Consider the following 12518-nt stretch of genomic DNA (forward strand, 5'->3'; position numbering starts at 1 on the left):
AGACCTTTCAGGATCAGTTTGTTCTTCCTTTCCTGGAGAACTCGAGAACTGAAAGAGTGACAGAAAGAACATGTTTCCTGAAGATGTATGGCACAGAGACAGTAAACACAATTACGGTGAGCATCAGTTATTGACATTTTTTGGAAGCATTTGCAATACCTTTTAAAACCCTAAGGTTTATGATCCTTAGACATGTTTACTCCAACAGAAACACTAGTGAAAGCAGAAAGAGAAGACAAGGTCCTCTAACTTAAACGGGCCTAGCCCTGCAAGAGTCACTGTACACAAGGAAACACAACCAAGAACTAGGTCCCACTAACAAACGGGCCTAGCCCTGCTCAAGAACCACACAAAAGATGAGCAAAAACAGAGGACTAGGTCCTCTAACTTAAATGGGCCTAGCCCTGCTGAGGAAACACCACCAGAAAAAGGTTAATAGAGGACTAGGTCCTCTAACTTAAATGGACCTAGCTGTAAAGAGAAGAAGTTAAGTCAAGAAGAAAAGCTACCAAAAATTGCAGAATTTCAACAACAGGCTAATTACTAGCTAATAAGAATACTAAAAAACACTGCACACAGCTATCAATAATAGTACTATTCTAGTGAAAAAACACTATTAGAATAGGTCCTAACTCAAACACGGACCTGCGCTAATAAGAGTAAATATATCAACAAACTAGCACACAGGTAAGGGATACCACTCTGGGAACAAAAAGTACAGCTGTGTACACTTACCATAAATGTAGATGTTAGAGTGTAATCAGTGTTGCAGCCATCACTTTTGGGTTATCTGCTTGCAGTAGCCCTCAATCGGCCTGATTAACAAAGTCTTGGGACCTGCGTCAGTTGTTGTCCCTTCTTACATGACGTTAGGGATATAAAACATGCAGCCGACGCCATTACATCAGTTTTTCTTGCCCCAGATGTCAGGTGCCCCCTTAATGGGGAAGCAATTCAATCTATAAATATACAAGGTTATACCTCCAACAAAAAAGCAAATGCATCAAAAAGATTTTGTAGATAGCAAAGGAAAGTAGAGGTATATCCAAAAAAAGGGGGTGCTGGAGGGAGGGTAACCAGGACTGCAACAGTGAATACACTCGAACATCTACATTTATGATAAGTGTATACAACTGTACTATGTTCTTCGTGTTTCACTGTTGCAGTCATCACTAGGATGGGAGGAGGAATTTAAATAGAATTAGGACCAGCTAAAAGGCCCTGTAAGACTGCAGTGGCAAAGCCAGCTCTGGATTTAGAGAAAATTGGCAGATGGTAATGCTTGGTGAAAGTATGTACAGAACTCCAGGTAGCAGCTTCTAGAATGTCCCTGGTAGGGATGCCTCTAAGAAAGGCTGTAGAGGTAGATGCAGCCCTGGTAGAGTGGGGTCTGATCCCCTGTGGGATAAGTTTTCCATGGTGCTTGTAGCAGAAATGAATGCAATGGCCTATCCATTTGGAAACGGTTTGCTTTGAAATAGCCTTCCCCTCTGCCCCTACAGCAAATGCCACCACAGTTGATCAGATTTCCTTTGAATTTTAGTTCTGTCCAAGTAGAATCTAAGTTGTCTGTGCTCGACTAAGGAGTGTAGAATCCGTTCCCCCTTGTTCTGTGGATTAGGAAAGAAGGTTGGCAAATGTATGGACTGATTAAGGGCCACACTGGATACCACCTTGGGCATGAAGGAGGGATTGATCCTGGGGGACACCCTGTCCGCATCAAAGATAATGAAAGGCTCCACTGCCATTAGGGCCTGTAATTCAGATACCCTTCTAGCTGAAGTGATTGCTAAAAGGAAACCTGTTTTCCAAGAAAGTAATTTTAAGTCCGTAGTGACAGCTGGCTCGAAAGGAGGAAGGGTGAGCTTTTCCAATACAAAGTTGAGGTCCCAGGCTGGAGTTGGAGCTCTCCTGGGTGGTCGTAGATTTTTGGCCCCTCTGAGGAACTGCTTAAGCAGTGGATGAGAGAAGAGGGGTGGTTCTGTTATAATGAGCTGAGATGACTGAGGCGTGAATTTTGATGGAGGAGAAAGACAGGCCCTTATGAAGCATCTCAGTTAAGTATTGTAAATTCTGAGGTAAATTGGGCACTGTTGTGCTCATCTCTTGAGACTGGTTCCAGGCACAGAATCCTTTCCATTTTTCACTGTAAGACTTTCTGGTACTAGGCCTCCTTGCCTTAAATGATATCCATCACTGGTTTACTGAGGGATGGTAAAGGAGAAATTATGTAATTAGCCAGGCTGCTAGATTCAGAGTTTAAAGTTGAGGGTGCAGAATTTGGTTGTCCTGCTGAGACAATAGAGTAGAAGTCTGAGGCAGGTGCCATGGGGCCCACAGTGACACACTGCGCGCAAGAGGGGGTTACCAGTGTTGGCGTGGCCAGTCTGGTGCAATCAAAACCGTCCTTGGTTTGTATTGTTTGATCTTTAGTAGTACTTTGGAGGGCAGAGGCAGAGGAGGAAAGGCATAAACTGATAGGTTTTTCCAGCTGAAGGACAGAGCATCCACTTTCCAAGCTTGTTTGTGGGGTGTCCCTGCACAGAATTTGTCCAACTGATAGTTTTGGGGGGAGGCAAACAGGTCTATATCTGGGCTCCCCCATTTGCTTGTCAGCATGTTGAAAAATCCTTGGTTCCAGTTTCCACTCGTGTGGGTCCATGAGGTTTCTGTTTAGTTCTTCTGCCAATGTATTTAGTTTTCCTGGCAGGAATTGAGCTTGTAGATGTACTTGATAGCTCAGGGCTGTGTTCCACAATGCCATGGCTAGTCTGCAGGGGGGGTACGAATGTGTACCTCCCTGCTTATTTATGTACCACATAACAGTGGTGTTGTCCATCTTTATCATTAATTGTCCTGGAAGAATGTGGTCCTTGAAGGCCGTCAGAGCATTCTGTACAGCTAACATTTCTTTTTGGTTGATATGCAGATGCATTTGACTTTGGTTCCATTTGCCCTGAATGCACTTCCCCGCCAGGTGGGCCCCCAATGCATAGACTGATGCGTCTGTTAAGGTTTGGGCAGCAGGGGGTATTGTGAATGATAGTCCCGTTTTGGTGGCAGGTCTCTGCCCACCAAAGGAACTCTAGGCTTATGTAAGGTATGATAGGAATCATTGCTTCTAGATCCTGTGAATGCTGACACCATAGGCTTTCCAGATACCATTGCAGTTTCCTCATATGCAGTCTTGCATATGGAATTAGAAGAATGCAGGAGGCCATGAACCCAAGGATTGCAGTATTTACCTTGCAGATAACTGGGTTTTGTGGCCACTTGTTTGAAGTAGGCTGTCAAATGAATCCATTTCTCTGGCGTGAGGAAAGCCATCTGGGAAGTTGTATTCAAGCTTGCTCCCTGGAATATAATTTGTTGACAGGGTACCAGGTATGATTTCTTTTCATTTATGGTGTACCCCAGACAAGTCAGTACCCTTTGAACAAAGGCCAGATGATTCAGAAGTATGTCCTGGCTTTCTGCCTGAATTAGACAATCATCCAGATATGGGTATATTTGAATATATCTTTGCCTGCAGAATGCAATGACCGGAGCTAGGCACTTTGTGAATACCCTGGGCGCAATAGATAACCCAAAAGGCAGTGCAGAGAAATGATAGTGCATGTCACCTGCTTTGAAGCTCCCTGATAGGGATGTGCAGGTATGCTGCTTTTAAGTCTAGTGTTGCCAACCATGCATCTTTGCCTAGCATAGGAAGCAGCTGGTGAAGAGTCAGCATCTTGAATTTTGGAATCACCAGAAAGGTATTTAAAGTAGAAAGGTCCAGGATAGGACACCGTGTACTGCCTTTTCTGGGTACCAGGAAAAGCCTCGAATAGAATCCTTGTCCCTTTTCCTCTTCTTGTACCAACTGAATAGCCACCATGCTTAAGAGAGAGAGAGTACTTGATTTTGGGCCTCTGCCCACTGATTTGGGGGTAGATCTGGCCAACCGCTTGGTGTTGGTAAGGTGTGGAAGTGAAATCTGCATCCTTGAGACACTACATTTAAAACCCATTTGTCCTGGGTAATGAGTTCCCAGTTTTTGGCCTGCAGACCAATGCTTCTGCCTAAAGGAGCATTCAGTTGGGAAGTGCTTGGAAGTTTTAGAAGCAAGTCATTGAGACTGTTTTCCCTGATTTGCGTGCGGAACCCCCCCCCCCCCCACTGCTTAGTCTTGTGTGTCCCCTGAGACTGAAACCTGGGGTTTCTGCTATGTCTGGGTTTGGCTTGAGAAGACCTTGAAGAGGCTGGAAAGAACCAATTCTTAAACGGCCAGTGCCTACTAAATCTATGAGGCTAAACCTGTAAGAAACCTTTAACAGTTTGCATAGATTTAGCTTTATCTTCCATCTTTTTAAGAACTTCCTCAGCCTTGTTGCCAAACAGGCGGTCCTGATTTAAGGGAGCATCCAACAGTTTAGCTTTAACATGATCAGGTAAAGATTGCTCCTTAAGCCAAGCATGCCTTCTGAGCACAGAACCAGTAACAGCAGCCCTGCAAGACGCCTCTAAAGAATCAAATCCACATTGCAAAATATGTTTTCCAACCTGTTCAGCAGAATGCATTAAATCCTGTAATTCTTTATTTTCTGCACAGTCAGGAATCAACATAATTTCCTGTTTAAGCAATCCAATAACATGTTGTTGATACTTTAACATATGAAAACTGGCAGTTTAAAGCCCTAATTGGCCAAGGTTGCAGAAGTGTAAACCTTCTTACCCCATCTATCCAGCACCCTGGAGTCTCTATCAGAAGGGGTAGGATTTTTAGCAGTTGAAGCCTTAATGCCCTTGGGTCCCTGTGAAATAGTCACTGGATCCACAACAGGATTTTTAAAAAGGAACTTGTGTGAAGCAGGAATCCTGTAATACCTGTCAGGGTTTCTGGGAGCAGTAGGAAAAGAATCAGGGGCCAAACAAGATTCTGAAAAAGCATCAACAACAATGTCTAGAACAGGAGGAATAGCTAAAGGCCTATGCTGAGGCAGGAGTAAGAAAACCCTATTTTTTGAATCAGAAAAATCCTGGCTTTCCCAGTGGAAATGCTCCCTTAGAGTATGTAAGGTTTCACCAAAAGAAAAATCGTCTGAAGGGGAAGCAGAGGGAATAGAGTCCTCTGCATCAGAATCCTCATAAGTAGATAAGGGCAAATCCAGATAATCAGAAGAATAAGAAAAATCAGAATCCTGGTCAGAAGATTCATAAGCAACTTCAGTCTTAGGTCTCTTAGAAGGGGGAGGCTGGCTTCCCCTGATTAGAGTTATAAGATCTTCAGCCATTCTTATCATTTGGTTTCTAGGCACAGAGGCCTGAGCATGCGGCCTGGGCGTCGTTTTTTTAGGCATGGTTCGAGATTTAGGCCTAAAAGAAGGAGGTGTCGATTTAATATGCAAGTCCATAGGCCTGAATACACCTCAGAAGCTGATGCCTGCACAGCGGCTCCGGACTTATCCAAGGTAGACACATCCGCAGGTTCCATAGTTGAAGCATCTTGCGGCATACCGGACTCCGAATGGGTCTCAGTAGAGGCCTGCGAATCAGAAGTAGCGGGTATCAGGGGCTGCGAAAGCGCATCACTGAGTACCAGCGAACTGGCGACAGGCTTAGGAGAAGCATCGCTGGCAGTTTTGGACCTCGACGGCCTGTCTCTGTCTTTATCCTTGCGTTTTTTTCGAAATCCCGGTAGTCGGATGGCTAACCTATGACATTTCTGGATAATTAAACAGAGAACCGAAATGTTTAGAGGCGAAAATATACCGACGACGGATAGTATGCTGATTAAATAAAGCACAAAACCGGCAGCACGGTACATCGTGGTCAGGGCCTAGGCAAAGAATACAGTACGAATGAAAATCTTTATGAGGTATTTGCTTTACACAAGTAATGCAATTATTAACATTTACTGACATCGGTAAGGAGCAAGAAAAAGTTTCCCCAACAGGGTACTTAGCTTTAGTTGAAGACTTCGGTTCTGAAACTCTAAAACGATAATTTCAGGAGTCGGCCGACCGGCACTTGAGAACTGCTTCTGCTTCAGGCGCTGCACGGCAAGAAAGATTGATGTAATGGCGTCGGCTGCATATTTTATAACCTTGACGATCTAATGTCATGGAAGAAGGGACAGCAACCGACACAGGACCCAAGACTTTGTTAATCAGGCCGACTGAGGGCTACTGCAAGCAGATAACCCAAAAGTGATGACTGCAACAGTGAAACACGACGAACATCGGGCCTGCAAAAGCAACGGCCAACAAGTTCTCAATAAAAACTTCACAAAAATGCAAAAACACACCACTTTTTCCTACCTATAATAACCATGACTAATCTATACAAACTAAGCTAATAATATATGCCAAATATATCACCATGAACAATAATAATGTAGAAAAAATCCAACTTAGCCACGGCCAAGAAAGAGAGCACTTCTGAACTTGTAGACGCGGCAAATGAGATCCAGGGATTCTTACTAGTGCACTATGGGATACCTTGCCACAAGCCAACTGAGAGACTTCGAGTTTTGTAATCGGCCAAGTCGGAGCCAAGGATCGGCTTCAAACTCATATGTAAGAATGAAGGCGAGATAGGACTACAGAACATCACTAGTTTAAAAGTAACCTAGAAATAATCACAAATACAACTTGTGACTTCAGTCTTTAGCAGCGGAACTATGCACAGCTTTAAAAGCAACCTTGAAATCTTGATAAATATAAGCTTCTTCTGTGTTGTCTTTCTTCAGTAAAGGAGTTAGGGGCATGGGCCACTAAACTCCATTCTACCAAAGTCCTCCAAGCATTTTCAGTTTCTATAAGTCTAGTTCACTTAAGGACTTAGCGCAAATGGTACCAAGCAAGCTTTATAAAACCAGAGAAAAGCATTCCAGACCAGCTTACTGATGGAATTTCTCTTCAATTTCACAACTTCCTTCCCAAAAAAGGTTGCTTACCTTTTGCTAAAAATGTGAGCGTCTCTTCTATGACATTAGTCCCAACATTTTATGATGTACTTAGGGTCTTAAACAGATACCATTTTAAGTCAATTTTCAGTGACTAATCCCTGTCAATCAATAGTACCAAACTCATTTACAATAATGTAAGTCTGGCATTTTGTCTCATTTTCCTTAATCCTCTCAATTCTTCCTGAGAACACGTCTTCAATACAAACTGTCTATCTTAAAGTGATGTACTGCACAACATTTTTTATACAAAGCACTCTAGCCATTAACAAAATCTGAAAAATAATTATAATGTGGTACAAAGTTAAAAAAGGTATACCACATTAGATCTATAAGCAAGCAGTACATGTGAAACAGTACATGGATAAAACATAGTGCATAATCCCCTAACCTCAGCATGCAGGCCAAATGATTAGCCTGTGCCAGTATGGGGACTTGATTATAACAGCCTCAAAAAGCAGATGAAAATGTATGCATTTTTTGTTTCCTGTACTACAGGTACTACTGTTAAGATAAAAACAATCCATTTTTCATTACTGGTCACAGAATCAGCAAAGCTGGGGCTGTGAACTGCTTTTCAGCTTTACCACAAATCTAGTTCTGTGCTCCTTGGCAAAGCTGGTGGACAGAAATGCAAAACAAAGCATATAAAATGGATAAGTGGTATGGACAAAAGTACAATACATCATTCTTCAGGTATGAGCAATGCTTGTCAAATTTCACTTACTCGTGTGAGTTCCTTTACTGGCATTCTGAATACAGTCCAAGTTAGGCAGTTTTTCATTTGATAAAAATGCCTGAGCAACAGCAGTGTAAAAACTTCGTGCTACACCACTGCCCTCCCCTGGTTCGTCTTTAAAAGTAACTTTTACTCTGTGCACTGCCATTGGGGTTGTAGCACATCTGCGACCAAAGTGGTTGTTCAGTTGTCTCATTGTCTGTTGAATTAACAGGTCTCGATCTCTGTCAACCTGGCATTAAAATAAAAAAAACATTACTACAGAGTATCTGTTACCAAAAACAATACAATGTTACACTTGTACTTAGTTACTTCTAATTAGGTATCTCACAGCAGAGGAATGTTAAACATGAAAAGTGAATTATTTCAGAAAACACTTTCAAAGTGCTTCCCTACTAAAAATAGTACTCAGAAAAAAGGAATAAATCATTTTATTAACACGGATTATAAAAGTTGTACATACAAAATGATATACGACACAACAAAGGTTAAAATAAGTTCCTAAAATAAAACAAGAAATGTAAGAGGAACTCAGTCAGTAGACAACATACAAAGAACATCCACCAAAAAAAGAGATTGAGGGCTTGGGACATATTTTTGTCTGATATGGGGGTTATATTTGCCAACTTTTGTTTGTAATGCAAGTTTACCTTATGTTACGTCTGGTATGATTTAAAATCATGTACGTGTTGTGGTGAACTAAAATCTAGCCTCGTCATTTTTACATTGCCTCGAGTGCTTGGTGCTCTACCTAACAGTACAGGTTCTGCTTTGGGATTACACCTATTTGTGGGCCCTCACCGGATCAACATCGATTGTGGAACTGTATGGAATGCATAAATAGCTGGCGAACAGTTGGGACTAGCATTCTCTGATATTGAAGACTGGATAATAATGTCGATATCTTCAGCACTCATTTTGGTCGCAATATAATATGGAGCAACTTAATGTTTGAGATATATATCTTTGGACAGTATGGTGACTATATGTGTATTACTTTTTTGTAATGGAAGTTTGGCTGTTTACATATTACCTCTGGCTTGATTTGTTTGGTGTATTACTATTAAGTCTCACCAGTCACATATATTTTATTTATGGTTTGGCGTTCAATTATTGACTATACAGGCACTAGCGTGGGAATACCATCCTGTGTGGGACTACATTGGTCTCAACATTTATTTGTTGTGCAGGAAAATAATTGGGATCAGTTTTGTTGACCATGGCGGTTGAATAAGGAAGCAGACATCTTACTTTTTACTGTGGTCACAGTAGATACAATTTAGTGCTTGGAATACATAGTATGGTGGCAACACCTGCATACAAATGTTATATGACTGCTTTTTGTGTTCAATACTGGTGAATTGCTTTGATTTTCCATGTTTGGATATAGGAAATGAGTAACTGAAAATCATGTGGCTGTTTTCTAAGTTGCTTTGTAATATGTTATATATTCGGATGTTGCAATTAGTCAGAATGTGTCTGAACACATACTGCTATTTATAAGTATATGTTTGGCAGTGAGGGAATATCTGAATGTTATAGGCAGCTATTTTAGCGCAGCCTGTTCTATTGTCTGGACATATGATGCTTTGAAGGGGGATAACACTGGGTCGCAGTGTGTCCCTGTGTTATGATAATAGCAATCCCACATGGTTCTTAATTATAAGCCATCATGTTTAATAACTGGGACTATCTTTATATTGAAACATACTTATTTATTGTCCCTATAATATGAGTTGCAAAGACGGGGGTGCCTTTGTATGGCCCTAGTTGAAACAAATAGCCCTGTTTATAATAGCTGATATTTTTCTTTTTTGGTCTCTATTGATATAGGGACACTTTTCAATAGTAATATATAGGGGCAAATGGATTTTTGTCTTTTTTGTCTAGTCCCTGTTGAACTTTCGTATTCTATTAGGAACATTTGTATGGTGAGGGAGGTATCTGGATATATCTCTCACATACTTGTTATTTGTTCATAAGTAATATAGCACCCTTGGGGCATATTTTGGAGCAGATTATTAGTCCTCTGGTGTAACATTGGTAGATGGATGCTGAGTATTTTTGTATTATTTAGGTATGTGGGGTACAAACCAATAGATTGTGAGCTTATAGCCATGGATTATGAGGCATTTTTGAAGGGTCTTTGTGCCGATAAAAATGATATACGTGTTTTTGGCACTTCTAACGAAAATGACAATAATACTGATGAACACAACATTGATCCAGTTGATGGCTGCAATCTGGCTTTTAATAAACTAGGAAAGAGTATGAAAACATTACGGACAAACATCTGCCACCTCAAGCTTTTTAAAGCTTACCAAAGCAAAGATATTACACCTAGAGGCCTTAGAGTCTTGTGGGCAAGATGGATGAATTGTTGTTGCAGGAGTGGAGTCTTGCACAACAAAATGCACCTATGTCATTTGTTCATATTTTAAGTTCATATTATGAATGCATGAAGATAGATGGGAATATTGAAGAAGTGAAGAATTTGTGTGGGGAACAAAGTGTATGAAGGTCAATCTCAATACTCTGTCTTAATAAACTCACAAGGGAGCTATTTACTTTTGAGAAGCAAATTAAAGACAAGAAAATATGGAAGTTTAACAGGGATCTGATGGATTAACATAAACCCTTTGATTCTCAGAAAATTGTTAGGTTTTCTGAGACCAACAGGTCTATTGGGGGGGGGGGGGGGCAACAGAAAGAGACCCAGGTCTATACTTAGGAAAACAGGGAATATCAGTACTTCTGCTGAGGAGTCCTCAGCTACGGACATGGAGTGTGCTAATGTACGGGACTCACCTGACCCAAAGAAACAGCGTAGTTCAGACCACCCTTTAGATATGGCAGGAGGAGGGGTGGGAGAAAACATACAAATAGACACAGTGGAGGGTTTGCTTCAGACTCTAATGTCACAGTAGGGGATGCTGATTACAACATTCTTAACATTTCTAATGTTGAAATTACCGCTGAGCAGAAACAACTTCTCAATAAAAGCTTAAACTACACACTGTGGGCTTTTTTGTTGATGAAACTAGTTTGGTTACTGATGTACATGATTTTTGTCGCAGACTAAATTTAAGATTGTTTTTTGGCTCTAGAGATGCCTCTCAAAGATCGACTGACTTTAAATTTTTAAAGTCTGACTATATGCCTCCTATGAATAAGCACGTATCTATATGCCAACAGGCTGCGCTCAGAGATATTCACTTTGGATTGGGTCAATACACTCCACTTGGTCATAACCTCACGGTTGGGGAACGACAGGCCTTACTGGCATTAAAGGATAATAAAAATATTCTAATATTACCAGCTGATAAGGGAGGGGCGGTAGTCATCATGAATACGGGTTATTATCTAGGCGAGGGAAATGGACAGCTGTCCAACCCTCGACATTATATGTGTATGCCTATTGACCCCACACCTAATTTCAAAAGGGAAATTGACTCTTTCCTAAATAAGGCTGTCGATGAAGGTATTATTTTGGAATCTGTGAGATTATATTTGACTGTTTCAGATGCACAGAAACAGATATTATACTTATTACCAAAAATACACAAATCCTTGACAAAACCCCCGGGTAGACCAATAGTTTCCGGTAGAAGTTCTTTGACTGAGCCTCTTTCTGTATTTCTGACCCAATATCTGAAGCCTCTACTAAATTTGATTTGTGCTAGAATACAGGCTATGACACAATTTCTTAAGATATTATCAGATATCCAATTGGAGCCAGATTGGCTTCTATCTACCCATGATGTAAAGGTTTTATACAATAACATTCCCCACTGGGCTGGGCTCCAGACTTTACATTACTGGTTGGATCAAGCTAATCTGTATTCAGCCGGTTTTAATACATTATTAATATGTATGCCGGAGCATGTACTCAGTAAGAATGTTTTTTACTTCCAGGGTGAATGTTTCTGGCAACCCCAGGGTACTGCAGTGGGTGCATATTTTGCACCCATTCATGGTATATCTTGAGGAACAGCTGATATATGACCCTACTCACAATATTTATATAGACGAACTGGATATTTGCAGGAAGTACTTGGATGATTGCTGGTTGGTCTGGTGAGCTGATAGGCAATACCTATTGGAATACATTCAGTATTTGAACGATAATAAATGGGGAATAGAGTTTACACTAAATTCGGATTACCATCAAATCAATTTTCTTGATGTGACAGTTATCAGAAATTCTGATAATACACTCAGAACTCAGGTGTATCGCAAGTATCCCCAGTATAATAACTTGCTTTTTGCCGCCAGCATGCATTCAAGCCATACCATTCGCAACATCCCCAAGTCCCAGTTCTTACGTATAAAAATAATCTGTTCCACAACGGACGATTACACTACATCACAACAAGATCTTATTAATAGATTTAGAGTTAGAGGGTATAAACAACAGGATATCACAGCTGCCAGTAATTGAGCCTCAGATGTGGACAGGATGCAATTACTGGAATACAAGGAAAAAACACAGGGGGCGTAATCTGATAATATTAGATTTGTAACCACTTATGGGTGCAATATCAATCTGATTTGGAAGGTAATTTCTAAACATTGGAATATACTTTTGGCTAATGATGAGTTGCATCATGCCCTTGGCACCTATTGTCAGTTTTCATATAAAAAGGGGAAAAACATTGGTATCGCATTTTTACCATTTCAAATGTACTAGCACAGGGGGTGCGGAATATCATCAAATTACTATTACTGGGGATAGATTGCTGGGCAACTGGCCACTGTTCCTCGTGTCAGTATATATTTAAGTCCAAACAATTCATTAGTAAGAATACCAGTCAGTTTTTGATACCAGAT

At 40.9% G+C, this 12518-nt stretch overlaps 1 protein-coding gene across 1 annotated transcript in view; it reads right to left on the minus strand.

The window, feature by feature from the left end:
* UBR5 (ubiquitin protein ligase E3 component n-recognin 5) overlaps positions 1-12518 on the minus strand; it is a 3965620-nt gene that overhangs the window by 584825 nt on the left and 3368277 nt on the right. The window contains exon 50 of the mRNA XM_044065648.1: positions 7677-7920. Coding sequence (XP_043921583.1) covers positions 7677-7920 — 244 coding nt within the window. The remainder of the gene's footprint in view (positions 1-7676; positions 7921-12518) is intronic.

This window comes from Protopterus annectens, chromosome 3.part0 (assembly GCF_019279795.1).
Source record: "Protopterus annectens isolate FY-2018-M chromosome 3.part0, PAN1.0, whole genome shotgun sequence".
Taxonomy (NCBI): domain Eukaryota; kingdom Metazoa; phylum Chordata; order Ceratodontiformes; family Protopteridae; genus Protopterus; species Protopterus annectens.